This window comes from Notolabrus celidotus, chromosome 6 (assembly GCF_009762535.1).
Source record: "Notolabrus celidotus isolate fNotCel1 chromosome 6, fNotCel1.pri, whole genome shotgun sequence".
Taxonomy (NCBI): Eukaryota; Metazoa; Chordata; class Actinopteri; order Labriformes; family Labridae; genus Notolabrus; species Notolabrus celidotus.
The window spans coordinates 37,637,914-37,657,184 of record NC_048277.1 but is presented as its reverse complement, the minus strand read 5'-3'; the positions used below and the strand labels follow the sequence as shown (position 1 = coordinate 37,657,184).

Here is a 19,271-nt window from a genome sequence, read left to right as displayed (position 1 = left end):
TTTAAAATTGCTTTGCTCCACCTAGAGTGTTTCAAAGCGACGGCCTTCTTTATTTTGCATGCAGTCATCTTCAGTCTTCAGTGTGCCTTTTGCTTAACTTCCCTATTTGTACCTGACTGTATGTCTGACTGGAGTCTCTGTTGCAGAGTTTTAGCCTGTTTCTGTTGTGTTCGTTTCACCTTCTTTATTAAATCAAACTGCATACACTACCAGTCAAAAGTTTGGAAACACCTTCTCATTCAAGGGTTTGCATTTATTTTAATTATTGTAAACACTGTAGATTAATACTGAAGACATCAAAACTATGAAACAACATTTATGGATTTATTTCATTTTAAAAAAAAGTGTTAAACAAAGCAGAATATGTTTAATATTTTAGATTCTGTAAAGTAGCCCCCTTTTTCCTTCATGACGGCTTTGCACACTCTTGGTATTCTCTCAGTCTGCTTCATGAAGTGGTCTCCTGGAATGGTATTCTCTCAGTCTGCTTCATGAAGTGGTCTCCTGGAATGGTTTCTCTCAGTCTGCTTCATGAAGTGGTCTCCTGGAATGGTATTCTCTCAGTCTGCTTCATGAAGTGGTCTCCTGGAATGGTATTCTCTCAGTCTGCTTCATGAAGTGGTCTCCTGGAATGGTATTCTCTCAGTCTGCTTCATGAAGTGGTCTCCTGGAATGGTATTCTCTCAGTCTGCTTCATGAAGTGGTCTCCTGGAATGGTTTCTCTCAGTCTGCTTCATGAAGTGGTCTCCTGGAATGGTATTCTCTCAGTCTGCTTCATGAAGTGGTCTCCTGGAATGGTTTCTCTCAGTCTGCTTCATGAAGTGGTCTCCTGGAATGGTTTCTCTCAGTCTGCTTCATGAAGTGGTCTCCTGGAATGGTATTCTCTCAGTCTGCTTCATGAAGTGGTCTCCTGGAATGGTATTCTCTCAGTCTGCTTCATGAAGTGGTCTCCTGGAATGGTATTCTCTCAGTCTGCTTCATGAAGTGGTCTCCTGGAATGGTATTCTCTCAGTCTGCTTCATGAAGTGGTCTCCTGGAATGGTTTCTCTCAGTCTGCTTCATGAAGTGGTCTCCTGGAATGGTTTCTAATGAACATGAGCCTTGTCCAGAGTTCATTAGTAGAATGACTTGCCTTCTTAATGTGTGTGAGACCATCAGTTGTGTTGTTCAGAGGTAGGGTTAGTACACAATGGATAGCTCTATTTGACTACTGTTGTAATCCAGATTATGGTGAAACCAGATTATTTCATAGTTTAGATGTCTTCAGTGTTAATCTACAATGTTGAAAATAATTAGAATAAATAAAAAACATTGATTGATAAGGTGTGTCCAAACTTTTGACTGGTAGTGTATATAACTACTAACCAAATAATAAATGGAAATGTTCAACATTGAATCTTAATGTGACATGTTGCTCTTTGTAGCACTTTATGAAGCTTTTATTTTGGTACTTCTGCTGGGCGGGAGTGCAAATTTGCATATTAGCTAGATATTTAGGATCGTGGAGCAACATTTAACATTTAGATTTACCTTAAATGTTGTTAGAAAGCCCAGACTATCATAGTAATGCATCTGTCTGATCTTCTGTGTTTCCATGGTAACACGTTTGTCACGTGCCACCACTGGCGGAGGGAGGGGAGGGGACACCGGGGCCATGGCCCCTGCTGGAATCTGATTGGCCCCCTCCCGGCCCCCTCCGCGAAAATAATGTCTTGTCACTGGGTAATTTGTTTTCCCTCAGAGGAGCGCTAGCTGGTCGTTACAGCGCAGCTGTATGGGGGCGGGGTGAGGGGAGAAACAGGTTATTGTGCTAGTGTTTGGGACGGGAGCGGCTGGAAAATAAAACAAGCACACTCTTCTCCAGGGCTGGACTGGGACCAAAAAATGGCCCTGGCATTTTTGGCCATGGCGGCCCACCATGATTATTTATATGATATGCAAAGGCACACGACATACCAGAGGATATATGTGCACATTGTGTTGTTTCAAAAATTAAAATACATACATATACAGCCTACATGGAAGAGAGTAACCATGTTAAAAAATGGATACGCTCTTTCACTACTCACAGAGACTTTCATCTTGGCAGTGGTGGAGCCAGACAGTTTTGACCTGGGTGGCCAAACTGGGGCACTGACTGTTAAGGGGTGGCCAGGCGTGGAAAACATTAGGGGCTCACCCCAAACCTAGTAGGGTTACCTCCAATAATCACATCTACTTTAACTTCTTTTCATAGAATAATTTAACAAATGTATCAAATTTGTAGATTTCTAATGTTAAGATTAATAATGTAACTCGACAGAGTGTCAACATTTAAATCTGCTGAACTCTTTAAGGACTCAAAATGAAGATGATTGTCCAAAATCAAAGCATCAGCAAAAATAATATTCAAATCCACAGAAACTGCTGTCTCTGCAGCTTGAAACACAACAACACAATAACTGATTTAAATATAAGTAATGCCTCTGACATGGCAAATGGCCAATCATGTTTAAGAATTTCAGGGTGGCCACTGGGGGAGCTAATCAGTTTTCAGAGGTGTCCATGGCCACCCCCTGGCTCCGCCACTGCATCTTGGGAGAGATGGCCACAGTGTCATAATTCCCATCTTGAAGTGAAAGTGGATGTCAAAGAAACACTGCTAGAGATGTCTTTTCAATGTTTAATGAAATATATTGTTTACACAAATACACAATTAAGACCACAGTAAGACCATATATCCCTGTAAAATAAAGAGCTCCTCATCAAAGTGGAACCTTAAAGGATGAAAAACAGAGAGAGAACAAGAGAGAGAGAGAGAGAGAGAGAGAGAGAGAGAGAGAGAGAGAGAGAGAGAGAGAGAGAGAGAGAGAGATGCAGAGACAGGCAGACAAAGGAAAGAAAGAGAGCAGGGATCAGTGAAGGTATAGTTTTAATAATGTTTAGGTGAACAGAGAGATGATAGCTTATTTTGTACTTACATATGCTGAGACAAAAGGTTACATGGACCTTGGTGCTCTGAGGGAGACAGAAAGCAGAGGTGAGGTCAGATATGCTAGATTCATCTGATACTGTCTCTTCTAGAATTAAAATAAGAGCTATTTAATAAAGTCACAATGAAAGAAAAAGAACACATGTAAACTCCACATCAGGGAAAGGCAAACCTTCACTCCAAGGGGAGAGAAAGAGAGGACAAGTGGGTCAAGAGTGAGGATGAGACTATTTCAAAAAATGGACATTGACAGTCTTGGTGTCTTTAAAATAATGCAATAATAGATGGTTGCATTCATTACAGTCACTCTGTAAAAGTAGTAGGCTTTAGGACCATCCAGGTGGATGTCAGCAAGAACACATAACAACAGTATACAGTATAGTAAACTTACAAATGTGAAGCATGCCTGTGAAGTCCACACCAATGAAAGGCACATCCCTGGAACACCCCTGGGGGACAGGGGCCGCACCTGCTGCCGCAGTCCAACTTGAGGTGGCGATGGCAAACATGGCAGTAAGTTTGGCACATTCTGCTGTCCACTTGTTTTTACCTTTTTTTCTTGCAGCTTTTCTGCACCCCCCTTTGCTCTTTTGTTGTTGATCCATTTCCACTCACTTCTCTCCGACTCCGGTCAGCTCTAATGGCAACATTTGATAACCTAGGTCAAGCAGGAGGGGAGGGGTGGGCCGAGGAAGGCTGAGAGATTTCATTGTTTTTTCATTAATCAACAAATGGCTCATCGCGGTCGATACAAAGGATTTATAATATTGTAACGTCCGTCCGAGCGCTGCAATGATGACGAGCCGATTCGTGAACACAAGAGCTTTAAAATGATACAAATAAAATGATAAACTTATAAAAATCACATCAAACATAAAACAAGTCATTCAGGTGTCTGTCAGCTCATCTCTCATTGGCTAGAGAGTTATGAAACCTAATGTCTGCAGGATGAATGATTTTCTGTATCTCTCAGTCCTGCAGTGCAGAGAATATTATTTAATAGTAATAAATGATGTATTTAATATTAACAAAGGTAAACACTGTGTGTCACTGTTAGACAGCCTTGTTCCCTTTCTTATCAATCAGTCAATCAATCAATCAATCAATCAATCAATCAATCAATCAATCAATCAATCAATCAATCAATCAATCAATCAATCAATCAGACTTTATTTATAAAGTGCTTTTCATACAATGACATTGTAACACAAAGTGCTGTACAAGAAAAACAATTAAAATAGAATAAATTAAGAAAAAGATCCCAGCCCCAGCCCCGACCCCAAACCCACCCCACAATCCTAAGGTTAACAACACAATATGCAACAATAGTAATAAAAACAATAAAAACAATAAAAATTAAATAAATAAATCAAAAATTAAATAAGTTGCTGAACGAACTGAGGAAACGCTCTCATGTTATCTTACTGAGGAAACACTGGAGGTGAAATAAGATGTTAAAACTCAAAACAAGAAATTAAAATCACCAAAGTAAAATACATTTCTAAGATAATAAAAGACTCAAATATTAAACCATTAAAAGAAAATACGATGTGAGACTTAAAATAAATAAATAAATAAATAAAGTAGAATAAAACTATTAAGAATAAAAATAAAACTCAAGACTAAAAAGGTCGGTCTTGAGTTTGCCTTTAAAAATATTCATGCTCTGTGCAGCCCTCAGATCCTCAAGGTGTTCCACAGGCGTGGGCCGTGATAATAAAAAGCTGCCTCACCGTGGGTCTTAGTTTTTACGTTTGGTACAATTAAAAGTCCGCTACCTGAAGACCTGAGGGCTCTCACTGGCTCATATGATAAAAGCAAATCTGATAAATAAGAAGGGCCAAGACCATTAAGAGATTTAAAAACCAGTAAAATCATCTTAAAATCTAAAAGATACTGGAAACCAATGCAGAGACTTTAAAATTGGTGTGATGTGGACCCTCTTTCTGGTCTTTGTCAGCATTCTAGCTGCTGAGTTCTGGAGCAGCTGAAGCTGAGAAATGTTCTTTTTGGGGAGACCAGAAAGAAGAGCATTCCAATAATCAATTCTACAGGTTATAAAAGCATGAACTAGTGTCTCTGCATTGGCTTGAGAGAGAAACTGACGCACTTTGGAAATGTTTTTTTAGGTGATAAAAAGCCTTTTTTGTTATTTCTCTAATGTGTGGCTCAAAACTGAGGTGTGAGTCAAAGATCACACCCAGGTTCTTTACCTGCTCACATGGTTTTAGATCCAGTGCTTGGAGTTTGGTGTTCAGTTTCTCTCTCTGAGGTCCAGTACCAATGACTAAAACCTGAGTTTTGTCCTGGTTGAGCTGTAAAAAGTTCTCTGCCATCCATGACTTAATATCTAAAACACAGTTAAAAAGTGTGTCAATTGTTCCTGGGTCATCAGGAGACACGGCGATATAGAGCTGTGTGTCATCTGCATAGCTATGAAAGTTGATGCCGTGCCTCCTGATGACACTTCCGAGGGGTAACATATAAAAATTAAAAAGAGTTGGGCCTAAAATTAAACCCTGGGGAACCCCACAATTAATTTTGTAACTTTTTGAAAGAATTGTGTGGTCAACAGTGTCAACGATACCATGACTTTAAGTGACCTTTATTCTATTTCTGTACATAAATCCCTGCCTTTGGTAACATCAGGGGCTGCACTTCATATTTGAGGCCCAACACCTCTCCAGATCTTTTGGACAGACAAGAAAATATAAAGGCTTTCTATCTTACTTTTACACATTTGGTGATGCATACTTTTCTATTATTGAAGCAGTGGATTCCTTGTTGTTCTACTCCTATAGTTAATTTAACATGTGTTCATGTTTGTCATGTGTTTGGCCTTATAATGTAAACATATGATATAATAATAATAATAATACATTTTATTAAGAAGAGCCTTTCTAAACACTCAAGGTCACTTTACAGACAGAAAGAAACATAATAAATAAAAACAACTTGATAAAATAAATAAAAACAAGCAGAGTTACACCAAGTTAGAATGAGGCAGTGAAGTTAGACAGGGAATGCAGTTTGAAACTGATGAGTTTGAAGTTTGGATTTGAACAGGGGTAGTGAGTCAGAGTTACGGATGTCTGGTGGGAGTGAGTTCCAGAGTTGGGGAGCAGAGCGACTGAAAGCTCTGCTCCACATGGTGCTGAGACGGGCAGAGGGCACAGAGAGGTGGAGGGAGGAGGAAGACCTGAGGGAGCGAGAGGGGGTGGCAATGTGGAGGAGATCAGACAGACACAGGAGGCGAAGTTGTGGATGGCCTTAAATGTGTACAGGAGGATTTTGAAGGTGATTCTGAATTTGACCGGGAGCCAGTGAAGCTGCTGGAGGACGAGGGTGATGGGGTTCTGGTAATGATGCGGGCTGCAGAGTTTTGGACCAGCTGAAGTTTATGGAGGGATTTGTGAGGGACACCGAAGAGGAGTGAATTACAATAGTCAATACGGGAGGGGACCAGACTGTGGACCAGGATAGCAGTGGTGTGAGGGGTGAGAGAGGGGCGGAGACGGTTGATGTTGTGGAGATGGAAGTATGCAGACCGGGTTATGTTATTGATGTGAGAGTGGAAAGAAAGTGAGCTGTCTCATGTTAGGTAGTCCAAAAAACTTTAGCTGAGCTGATATAAATGGAGCTCTAGTGAAAGTTCAGACAGGAAGACTATAAAGCAATCACAGCAGTTGTTTAACTCTCCTCTCCCTCGTTCAACAGCTCACCCGCTTCCAGCTGCAGGCTCCGGAGAGCTGTCATTGGCTAATCAGCAGTGGCGTCATCCAATAGCTCAGTGGCACGCCGTTATCATCAGCATATCAACTCTCTGCTGTCTTCTTAAATGTGTCTCTCTCTCCTGCTAGTTCCTTCTTGCATTGATGGTGCGCACCCCTCCACCTCCCCGTCTCCACCTGGTCTCTGCAAGTCTTCATTACCTAGGATCATCAACCACCTACACCAGAGTCTGGACTCTAGGGGGATTTCTTCAGCTGCCAAATTCACACATCCTACGCTCACAACATTATCCCCATAGAGTCCTTACACCAAAGATTTCTGTCAAGTTCCATCATTCATTCAGTTTTAATAAAGAACCTTTAATATTCAAACTGTGTCTCTCCTGATATAAACACTAGGGATGGGTACGATTACTCCAGTACTCCAGTACTCGCCGTTGACCCCATTATTCGAATAGCATTTTGTTACTCGCGCACCTGGCAAGATAATCATACAGCGTTACATGTGTGACCATGTGCTTTTTGTTTTCACCTAACTGAATATACTAGGTAGGAAAATAATGAAGGGGATATAAACGTTTGACTTCTCCCGCCACGGCTTCAGCTTTAGAACACACCGAGCCAGATTTCAGCAAAAACAACTGTTTTACGGCAGCTACGGCAACTCTTTAGGGACACGTTATTCAACCCAAAGAGAAAGCACAACAAACACAGAACCGTCTGAGACATGTCAGTTAAAAAAAGTGATGTCTGGAAGTACTTTGAAAAAACGATGGAGTTAATGAGCAGAGCAAGATACGTGGCGTTAAACTTACAGACCATAGAAACACTAGTTTGATGCTTAACCACTGTTATAAAAAGGGTCCATAAACAGGCAAAAACATGATGGCTTCAGTCACAAAATCACCAAACGTGTTTTTATTTGCAAAAACAAGTGAAAAGCAAAATTTCAGGAACAAACAAAAGAAAAAATGAATTAACACAAAATTCCAGCATGAAAACCAACCTCACTCATTGAGAGCTACTCTCAGACTCCTCGAAAAACAAGGTGGACAGAGGCTTTGAAGGGCTTAGCCCCTCCCTCTGGACCAACCAACTCTTAGAAACAATGAACTGTTCTATACCCACTATACCCATTCACCGACTCCTCTTACCTTACACACTTGTGTTACACTATACAGCACTAATCAATTCTCCCCAAAGTACCCATCATAAACCCTCTCTGTTCATGAATAAAAGAGGATTAACCCCTCACTACACTCCACATGGTTCCTTCAATCATTACTACACCTGGGCTCACTCTCCCCTCCACCCATAAAAGGAGGCTGCACCCTCAGCTCCTATTCCAACACTGCAACTGTGGAGGAGCAGATCAACATGGTTAGTGACCAGAACATGAATAAACGGCTAACCTTAATAATCTAGCAGTGGGTCTCTTATTAAGGAACACTTGATCATCATAGTGTGTGCACTCACTACAACAATCACAGGGAGTGTGTGTGTGTGTGTGTGTGTGTGTGTGTGTGTGTGTGTCCAGGTGTGTGCGTGCCTCACCATGTGCTGTCCACAAGTGACAACACCTTTGTCACAACCACATACGCTTAAAGGTGACATATCACGCTTTTTTCATCAACATATATTGGTCTAAGAGGTCCCCAAAACATGTCTTTAAAGTTTATTGCTCATAAAAACACTTTGAAATCAGATTCTGGTCTGCCTGTAAAGCCCTCTTCTTCAGCCCTGCTCAGAACAGTCTGTTTTCTCTCTGACCACGCCCCCTCAGGAAGTGGGTGTGGCCTCGGCTGTCCAGCACGTTGATCTAATGTTTACATGTTGGCTGAATATACACGGCTGCTCACAGACCCGCGTTACTTCAACCCTCTGAATCTGATCCAGAATCTGATCCTGACGGAGAGGCGCCTGCAGCAGGACCTTTCTGAACCATTGGTCACAGATTTAGTGTTTCTTGTTGTTTTATTTGTCAGCATGTAGACGTGTGTCTTGGTGCACAGCTACGAACATGTAGCTATGTGGCTATGCTAACTAGCGCTAGCACTTTTCCATGAAAACTAAAAATCATCCACTAGATCTTCAAATCTGCAGACGTGGGGAGTCAAAGCGACCTTTGTGTTTATTAAGACAGCCTACAACTAGCATGCCTCCCTCCTAAGCTCCTTGTTAGCACACATGTGTGCAGGGAATGAAAAACGGAGGAGGGGTTGAGTTGTATTTTATACAGTCTATGGGCTGAACAAGCTCCGAGCTCTGACTTCCTGTTACAGACCGGATGGCGTTGTGACGTATGAAAAACACTGAAAACTGAAACGGCTGGTTTCAGCACACATTTACAGAAAGGTGGAGAAATCAGAACAGGGGCAGAATGGATTCTTTTCATTCTCAGGGGGTTTGTAGACAGGGACACATATTTCAGGTAGAGAACCATTAAAAAGTCCATTTGGCATGATATGTCACCTTTAAACAAAGTAGAATATGTTTAATATTTTAGATTCTGTAAAGTAGCCCCCTTTTTCCTTCATGTTGATGTTATAACAAATGTTAGGTAGTGAAGGTAAAGAAATGTGCCAACTAGAGGGGAAATAACCAGGGTGCGATTTGTGAAAAAAACAGAGGGGGGGATATCTCCAAAAAATGTTCATGACTTTGGTAAGCAAACAATAATGATAACAAATATTCCTTTTTCTGAAACAACCCACACATCTCTCCAACACATTAATATTTAGCCATTATGTATTTTGATTAGTTAATGTATTCACATAAGTAATCAGTTATCACAAAATTACAATAGATGTCAGAACATGAATTATATTCATATGATATTATTCATTTTTTTTAAATCTTAAAATAATGAACTTAAAGTATCTAACATTAATTATAACATTTAGAATAAATTAACAACTTTATAACATCCAACCCTAAACTATTCTAACCAGTGCCATGCCAGTGTAAGATGAGATTTATTTTAGTCTATTTTATTTTAAGTGTCACCAAATAGGCTAATCCTTATTTCATTCTAATTTTATTTGTATCATTGAGTTCTTTAATGAAGTTCAAAAGACTTATATTTCATATATTGCACTGCCCCTTTAAGGTTGCATTAGTCACACAATTTGCCACTCAGCATGGAAACAGGAGACTCATGCTACTGTAGATAATGCAAGTTGTAAAGATCTGTAAATAGAATATAATAGAATGTACTTAATTCATCCCTGAAGGGGGAAATTCAAGTGTCTGTCAGATAAAATTATAAAAATCACATCAAACATAAAACAAGTCATTCAGGTGTCTGTCAGCTCATCTCTCATTGGCTAGAGAGTTATGAAACCTAATGTCTGCAGGATGAATGATTTTCTGTATCTCTCAGTCCTGCAGTGCAGAGAATATTATTTAATAGTAATAAATGATGTATTTAATATTAACAAAGGTAAACACTGTGTGTCACTTTTAGACAGCCTTGTTCCCTTTCTTATAGCAACGATACCATGACTTTAAGTGACCTTTATTCTATTTCTGTACATAAATCCCTGCCTTTGGTAACATCAGGGGCTGCACTTCATATTTGAGGCCCAACACCTCTCCAGATCTTTTGGACAGACAAGAAAATATAAAGGCTTTCTATCTTACTTTTACACATTTGGTGATGCATACTTTTCTATTATTGAAGCAGTGGATTCCTTGTTGTTCTACTCCTATAGTTAATTTAACATGTGTTCATGTTTGTCATGTGTTTGGCCTTATAATGTAAACATATGATATAAATACAAGGAAGTTTATTTGTAGAGCACAATTCAAACACAAGGCAATTGGGTGCCCCCTAAAATATAGCATTGGCCCCCTATTGGTCCCCCCTGAAAAGAAGTCCTAGAATCGCCACTGCGTGCCCCTCATAGGGAGCACAGAGTTAAGTTTCACTTTCGTTTCTGCTGAAGAGGGAGAAGTCTGGTTCAGGTCTCTCCCGTTCCTCGCCCTTTCCCCTGTTTATCCCCACCTGTGAAGCTGCGCGTGGATCAATACAAGGTAGGACTGTGTTCCCGGTCTGTGCCTTCTAGAGCCAGGGGGGTCTGAATGTGTTGAAGTCCTTTTATGCCAGTTCTACAGAGGGGAGACGCACTTAGCAGATGTAGCAGAGGCTAACGGGGCCACAGGCTAACATAGCAGCCTTGGAGGATTGTGTATGGACCGGAGGGACGGGTCCCTACCGACCTCAAGCGATGGCTGAAATGTCCCCCCCAATATTAAGGTTGAAGGGGGAAACATGAGCTTCATGCGACACATAAAGGGTTACATCCTGTCCCACTTCGGCACCGCCCAAGGGAGCATCCGGTGTTGTATCGAGCTCTGTTTCCTCGTCGAGATATGTTTGATCTGAAGATGTTGTATTGTAGAAGGGAAATCCAAATTTCATGACTGTCTACTTCTATTTTGAAACTGGGACACCAGCACATATGTTTGTGTTTCTATGTCTTTATTAACACAACCAACTCCTGTTATTTCTATCAATAAGAAATGTTATATTTGGGAGAGACTTTTCATTTTGAATAGAATGGACATTTGGAAGAAAGTGTGCTCATTCATTTAGAGGCTAAATATTTAGAGGCATCTACAGGTACTTTATTCAAAGTGTGAAGTTACTACACCTGACAACAGGCTGCTTCCTGTTATAGCCCTTTCAAAGTAAAGTTTTTGGGACTACGTACATGATGGGACTTTTATTGTGAAACCGGAAATGAAATGTTAATCATTGAAGTAGCTTAACTTCGACTGGCGGTGGCCTGCAGGAGTTCTATTATTTACATTTCTTCATCTTGCCTCAAGTCACAGCTACAGCCATCGATCCTACAGGTTTAGGACTTTAGAAAACAGAGTGTTAACACACTTTGAAGCAGGTAGAGCTGTGGAAACAGAGTGTTAACACACTTTGAAGCAGGTAGAGCTGTGGAAACAGAGTGTTAACACACTTTGAAGCAGGTAGAGCTGTGGAAACAGAGTGTTAACACACTTTGAAGCAGGTAGAGCTGTGGAAACAGAGTGTTAACTGGGGGGGGGGGTCTTAAAGTGACCCCAAAGGAGTAACCACTAATATCATAAGCCATGAAAAGGGAGAGGGAAAAAAGACAAGAATACTGAGCACACACACACACACACACACACACACACACACACACACACACACACAAACACACACAAGTAGTCAGAGTGAGCGCCCCTCACAGAGACTATAATGAGTGTGGCTCCATCTGGTGGTAGAAGCAGGAATGACACTGTGTCAGAGAGCAGTGTTTGTCTCTGTGGTGCAGTGGCGCCGTATAGGGGGGAAACGTTAGAAAGATTCTAAGGGCCCATGACTGACAGGGGGCCCGAAAATAATAAGAAATAAAAATAAATAAATAAAAACATTATTCAAAATAAGGCAATTTAAAAAACGGTCCCGTTGTCTTCATAAAATGTATATCAGAGATCTCTACTTTATTTGGGCAAATTCATATTAATCCCCCCCCTCCCCCTGTATCAGCATGAAATGGTCCAGCCCAGCCTGACTCGCTCTAATCAGCTGTGCTGCAGTCAGACAGAAGTTGCACAGTGCACAGAAAGGCAGCTAAAAGGTCTGGAAAGACAAAGTCTGGGTCCCAGAAAAGGAGGGAAAGAAAGGAGAGAGAGAAGAAAGGGCGACAGTATGTCACCCAGTTCTTCTCCAGGAAAGGTTGGTGTAGTCTTTGAGTGGTTCAAATCAACCTGTTTGCTAGTTTGATGTCCACAATGAGATGAACTACGTTGTAGCTAATTATACTAAATGGGTTTCCCCGCCCTCCCTACCAGACTCAGCAGCTGATATGTCAGCAGGTGACCTGTCTCCCCACAACTCCCCCCAACCCCATGAACAAGAAGGTGAGCAACGGAGCATGTCAATTAGCATTATTGAAGGGGGTCTGTGTGAATCTCTTCTTTCTCTCTCTATCTGTACTATTACTAAAGCCTCTAAAAACAAAGCTATAGCTAAGCTACATAAGCTACAGCCTATAGTCTGTTTTGGATGCTGGGCAGGTTGAAGCATTGAGGGATTTAGTCTGTTTTAATGTCACGTCTGGGTCGATTGGATCCTGGAGATGTGGTTACAGCAGTTGCACAGGGTTCTTGTGGTCTTTGGTGATGGGGTCCAATGTGATATTTTGTCATGGGGCCCAAAATCCCTGGCGGCGCCCCTGCTGTGGTGTAAAGCTTGTTGTAATCAAGCGGAAACCTCAGGTCTTAAAATATGAAGACCATGTGGAGGTGGTAAAAACTGCAGTTCCTCGAGCGTCCACTAGAGGCTGGCTGCAGAAACACAGGAAACCACATACACACCCATTCAAAGAAGACGATCTTTACAGCAGAAATAAATATGTTTACAGCCTGGTTCAAAAAACAGTTTAGGTCTGAATATCTCATTTCTCTCTCAGCACACACTGTACGGGGTGAAGTATTCTATAACTGAATATTTATAAAGATATTACACTAACGAGCTTTGCCCAAATAAGGGCATGCCTAACTTGATTGACAGACGGTCACCCTGTAGCTGTTAGTGTAAAGGCTAAAGGTCCGCCTCTTTACCTCAGACTAACTTGGATGAAGTTGGGTTGAGTTCAGCATTTCCAATATGGCACCCGCCAACGATCTTCAGAACAGCGCTTCAGGAACAGATGGGGGACGTCACGGAGACTACGTCCATTTATTCTACAGTCTGTGGTTGTAATGATGAACATGTTGTTGTGTTTGTGTGAAGGTGGAGGCTCTGCTATGGATCAGTGTGAGGACAGAGAGGAGGGAGCCCCTCCCTCTAAAAGTACTCTGTGTGAGGAACATGAAGCTCAGAGACCTGGACCTGGACCTGGACCTGAATGTGGACCTGGACCTGGACCTGGACCCAGCTGTGTATCCTTCAAGAGTGACGACTCTATGGACATACTCATTAACTTCAAAGATGGACGTCAGTCTGATGGTCTAAGGTAATAATCGATCACAGAGTTTTTATCAGAATCAAACATTAGAAAAGTTTGTAGTAAATTTCAGCAGCACTCAAACCTGGAAGATTTTCAGAGTTCATGTTTGTTCATCAGTGTTTGTGATTCTGTCAGAGACCAACTTCAGAGACCAGACTCTCCTGGACCTGGACCCAGCTGTGTGTCCTTAAAGAGTGACCGATCTATGGGCAGACCTATTTGTTTCAAGTCTGGAGAGATGAGTGCTGATGAGCGGTAAGCCTCTCAAAGTGAACTTCCTGTTGTTGTGTGTGAAACATTTGTAACTGTGGTCGGTGTTTTCTCTGTGAAGGTGAACATTTGTCCCTCGTTGTGTTTCTATCAGGATCAACAGCAGTAAACAGGATTGGAGGCAGAGATAACTGTACTCAGCATGTAGTATCTTCATGTGTGTCCTGTGTTTGTAGGAGGATCCAGCAGTGTTTCTACCAGGATCCACTACATAGAATCTATCACACCAACACTGTGTGTCATTATATTATATACACTACATGATGTTCTATTTGTTCCACAGAGTTCAGAGATCAGAGGCTCCCATTGGTCAGTCTGCCCAGCAGCATCAAACACAGCTGGACTCCATATTGATGGTGAGTAAATGTACAAACACAGCTCCTCCTGAGAATCAGAGCACACACTCATTCTGTTTGGATGTTTCTGTTTCCTGATCGCAGGAATTTAGCACTTTGCAGCATTTAGCAAGTTACAGTGGCAAGGACAAAGTTCCTTTAACAGGCAGAAACCTCCAGCAGGACCAGACTCATGTTAGACACACATCTGCTGAGACCGTGTTGGAGAGAGGGATAGAGGGAGATGAAGAGAGAGAGAGAGATGATAGTGGGGAGACGGATAGTAGTAGTTGTAGCAGCAGGAGTCTGGACACGTCCACAGCAGCAGAGATCCAGAGGAACCTACGAGACAAGGGAGCTCAGGGACTCCAGAAAGGTCTATGGTTAGTAACTTTAATGGGACAGGAAGAGTTAAAGTAAGAGACAGGCAGAGAGAGGAGAGAGAGGGAAAGACAGGATCCCAGTGTGTCAGTCTAAGCCTATAGCAGCATAACTAAGACCTGGTCCAAGCCTGATCCAGCTCTAACTATAAGCTTTATCAAAAAGGAAAGTTTGAAGCCTACTCTTAAAAGTAGAGAGGGTGTCTGCCTCCCGGACCCTGACTGGTAGATGATTCCAAAGGAGAGGGGCCTGATAACTGAAGGCTCTACCTCCCATACTACTTTTAGAGACTTTAGGTACGATGAGCAGGCCTGCATGTTGGGAGCGTAGTGTTCTAGAGGGGTAATAGGGCAGGATCCACAGACTAAATCCTGAAGCAGCATTGTGATCCAGTCTCCATGCTGGACTCTGCAGACCAGCAGGCTCTCTGTCTGTCACAGATGATCTGATGTTCTATTTTGTTCCAGCTGCTCCAGGAGAACATCATCAGTTTTGTAAAGACCGAGCTGAAGAAGATCCAGAGAGTTCTGAGTCCAGATTACCCAGAATGCTTAGAGAGTCAGAGGGAGGATGAGGATGAAGAGCAGAGGAGGAGCAGAGAGGCCTTTCTGGAGATCACTCTGCACTTCCTGAGGAGAATGAAGCAGGAGGAGCTGGCTGACTGTCTGCAGAGCAGTAAGAGGATTTGAACACATTGAACATGATGGAGAGAGGAAATGGAGACAACATGGGAGAGGTTTACATTTCAAACTCTGCTGTTAATATGATGCACACATTTGGATCACATCTATGAGCTGTGAGAAACTGTTCACAGCTGATGAAGAGATTTCAGAGAGGAGGAAAATCAAATCCATCCTGATGTCTGAAAGTGTAAATTCATCAGACTGATTGTAGCTTCAGATCATTCATCACATTTCTCTTTGGTTCTTTCAGGAACTGTTCCTGCTGCAGAGTGCAGACGTAAACTGAAGTCTGACCTGAAGGAGAAGTTCCAGTGTGTGTTTGAGGGGATCGCTAAAGCAGGAAACCCAACCCTCCTGAACCAGATCTACACAGAGCTCTACATCACAGAGGGAGGGACTGGAGGGGTCAATGATGAACATGAGGTCAGACAGATTGAAGCAGCATCCAGGACCCCACACAGACCAGAGACCACCATCAGACAAGAAGACATCTTTAAAGGCTCACCTGGAAGAGATCAACCAATCAGAGCAGTGCTGACAAAGGGAGTGGCTGGCATCGGGAAAACAGTCTTAACACAGAAGTTCACTCTGGACTGGGCTGAAGACAAAGACCACCAGGACATCCAGTTCACATTCCCCTTCACTTTCAGAGAGCTGAATGTGCTGAGAGAGAGAAAGTTCAGCTTGGTGGAACTTGTTCATCACTTCTTTACTCAGACCAGAGAAGCAGGACTCTGCAGGTTTGAAGAGTTCCAGGTTCTGTTCATCTTTGACGGTCTGGATGAGTGTCGGCTTCCTCTGGACTTCCACAACAATCAGATCCTGACTGATGTTAGAAAGTCCACCTCAGTGGATGTGCTGCTGACAAACCTCATCAGGGGGAACCTGCTCCCCTCTGCTCGCCTCTGGATCACCACAAGACCTGCAGCAGCCAATCAGATCCCTCCATGGTGTGTTGACATGGTGACAGAGGTCAGAGGGTTCACTGACCCTCAGAAGGAGGACTACTTCAGGAAGAGGTTCAGAGACCAGGAGCAGGCCAGCAGAGTCATCTCCCACATTAAGAAATCCCGAAGCCTCCACATCATGTGCCACATCCCGGTCTTCTGCTGGATCACTGCTACAGTTCTGGAGGATGTGCTGAAGACCAGAAAGAGAGGAGGAGAGCTGCCCAGGACCCTGACTGAGATGTACATCCACTTCCTGGTGGTCCAGTCCAAACTGAAGATCATCAAGTACGATGGAGGATCTGGGACTGATACACTCTGGAGTCCAGAGAGCAGGGAGATGATCCAGTCTCTGGGAAAACTGGCTTTTGATCAGCTGCAGAAAGGGAACCTGATCTTCTATGAGTCTGACCTGACAGAGTGTGGCATCAAGATCAAGGAAGCCTCAGTGTACTCAGGAGTGTTCACACAGATCTTCAGAGAGGAGAGAGGACTGTACCAGGACCAGGTGTTCTGCTTCATCCACCTGAGCATTCAGGAGTTTCTGGCTGCTCTTCATGTCCATCTGACCTTCACCAAGTCTGGACTCAACCTGATGGAACAAGAACAACCAGAAGAACAACCAACGTCTCTGATCTCTAGAATCTTTAGAATCTTTGGAGACAAACCTGAACTGAACCGTCTCCATCAGAGTGCTGTGGACCAGGCCTTACAGAGTCCAAACGGACACCTGGACTTGTTCCTGCGCTTCCTCCTGGGTCTCTCACTGCAGACCAATCAGACTCTCCTGAGAGGTCTGCTGACACAGACAGGAAGTAGCTCACAGACCAATCAGGAAACAGTCGAGTACATCAAGAAGAAGATCAGTGAGGATCTGTCTGCAGAGAGAAGCATCAACCTGTTCCACTGTCTGAATGAACTGAATGATCGTTCTCTAGTGGAGGAGATCCAAGAGTCCCTGAGATCAGGACGTCTCTCCACAGAGAAACTGTCTCCTGCTCAGTGGTCAGCTCTGGTCTTCATCTTACTGTCCTCAGAGGAAGATCTGGACGTGTTTGACCTGAAGAAGTTCTCTGCTTCAGAGGAGGCTCTTCTGAGGCTGCTGCCAGTGATCAAAGCCTCCAACAAAGCTGTGTGAGTTCATGAGTGAGACATTTGAAATAGAATTCATTCTGTTCATGACAACTGAAACCTTTGTTTGTTCTCATCATCTTCTTCAGGCTGAGTGGATGTAACCTCTCAGAGAGAAGCTGTGAAGCTCTGTCCTCAGTCCTCAGCTCACAGTCCTCCAGTCTGAGAGAGCTGGACCTGAGTAACAACGACCTGAAGGATTCAGGAGTGGACCTGCTCTCTGCTGGACTAAAGGATCCAAACTGTAACCTGGAAACTCTCAGGTCAGTTTGAGACTGATTGTAAAGTTCCACTCTCTTACAGGATTTGAACAATTTGAAAATGGCATCAAGATGAAATTCTCATGATTCTGAGGTTTTTCAGGGCTTCAATGAAAACAAGTCAGAGGGAACAATATACAGTCCCCTCCAAAAGTATTGGAACAGTGAGGTCAATTCCCTTATTTTTGCTGTAGACTGGAAACATTTGGGTTTGACACCAAAAGATGAACATGAGACAAGAGATCAACATTTCATCTTTTATTTCCAGGTATTTACATCTGGATCTGATACACAACTTAGAAGATAGCATTATTTGTAAAGGATCACCACATTTTTAGGTGAGCAAAACTATTGGAACAGATACACTTAAAATACATTAAAGTGAATAAGACTTAATATTTTGTTGCAAATCCTTTGCTTGCAATAACTGCATCAAGCCTGTGATCCATTGACATCACCAAACTTTTGCATTCTTCTTTTGTGATGCTTTTCCAGGCTTTCACTGCAGCCTCTTTCAGTTGTTGTTTGTTTTGGGGGGTTACTCCCTTCAGTCTCCTCTTTAGCAGGTAAAATGCATGCTCTATAGGGTTTAAGTCTGGAGATTGACTTGGCCAGTCTAAAAGCTTCCACTTATTGCCCCTGATGAACTCCTTTGTTGTATTTGCAGTGTGTTTGAGGTCATTATCTTGCTGCATGAAGAAGGATCTCCCAATCAGTTTGGTTGCATATTTCTTTAAAATTGGCAGACAAAATGTTTCTGTAGACTGACGAGTTCATTTTGCTGCTGCCATCATGTGTTACATCATCAATGAAGGTTAATCATTCACAAACTTAAATATAGAGGCTACTCTAGAAGATGCAAACCACTCATTAGCAAAAAGAATAGGAAGGCCAGACTGGATTTTGCCAAAAAAGTACAGAGATGAGCCTCAACAATTCTGGGACAAAGTTTTATGGACTGATGAGACAAAGATGAACCTTTACCAAAGTGATGGAAAGGCTAAAGTTTGGAGAAAGGAAGGATCTGCTCATGATCCCAAACATACAAGCTCATCTGTGAAATGTCATGGCTTGGGCTTGCATGGCTTCTTCTGGGACGGGATCATTAACCTTCATTGATGATGTAACACATGATGGCAGCAGCAAAATGAACTCGGCAGTCTACAGAAACATTTTGTCTGCCAATTTAAAGAAATATGCAACCAAACTGATAGGGAGATCCTTTATCATGCAGCAAGATAATGACCCCAAACACACTGCAAAAACAACAAAGGAGTTCATCAGGGGCAAGAAGTGGAAGCTTTTAGACTGGCCAAGTCAATCTCCAGACTTAAACCCTATAGAGCATGCATTTGACCTGCTAAAGAGGAGACTGAAGGGAGTAACCCCTCAAAACAAACAACTGAAAGAGGCTGCAGTGAAAGCCTGGAAAAGCATCACAAAAGAAGAATGCAAAAGGTTGGTGATGTCAATGGATCACAGGCTTGATGCAGTTATTGCAAGCAAAGGATTTGCAACAAAATATTAAGTCTTATTCACTTTAATGTATTTTAAGTGTATCTGTTCC

General features: G+C 42.5%; 1 protein-coding gene and 1 long non-coding RNA gene across 2 annotated transcripts in view; one reads left to right on the top strand and one right to left on the bottom strand.

Moving 5' to 3' along the window:
- Positions 1-2,546: 2,546 nt before the first annotated feature.
- LOC117814245 lies at positions 2,547-3,659 on the bottom strand. The gene is made up of 3 exons (XR_004631538.1): positions 3,363-3,659; positions 2,961-2,997; positions 2,547-2,756 (listed from the first exon to the last, which is right to left on the bottom strand). It is a non-coding gene; the product is annotated as an uncharacterized LOC117814245 (long non-coding RNA).
- A 6,992-nt stretch (positions 3,660-10,651) lies between these two features.
- The window catches only part of LOC117814239 (NACHT, LRR and PYD domains-containing protein 3-like), a 39,411-nt gene continuing 30,791 nt past the window's right edge, over positions 10,652-19,271 (top strand). The window contains exons 1-8 of the mRNA XM_034685460.1: positions 10,652-10,737; positions 12,538-12,606; positions 13,481-13,703; positions 13,833-13,952; positions 14,251-14,323; positions 15,151-15,358; positions 15,635-17,447; positions 17,534-17,707. Of these exons, the coding sequence (XP_034541351.1) occupies positions 12,552-12,606; positions 13,481-13,703; positions 13,833-13,952; positions 14,251-14,323; positions 15,151-15,358; positions 15,635-17,447; positions 17,534-17,707 (2,666 nt within the window). The 5' untranslated portion in view covers positions 10,652-10,737; positions 12,538-12,551. The remainder of the gene's footprint in view (positions 10,738-12,537; positions 12,607-13,480; positions 13,704-13,832; positions 13,953-14,250; positions 14,324-15,150; positions 15,359-15,634; positions 17,448-17,533; positions 17,708-19,271) is intronic.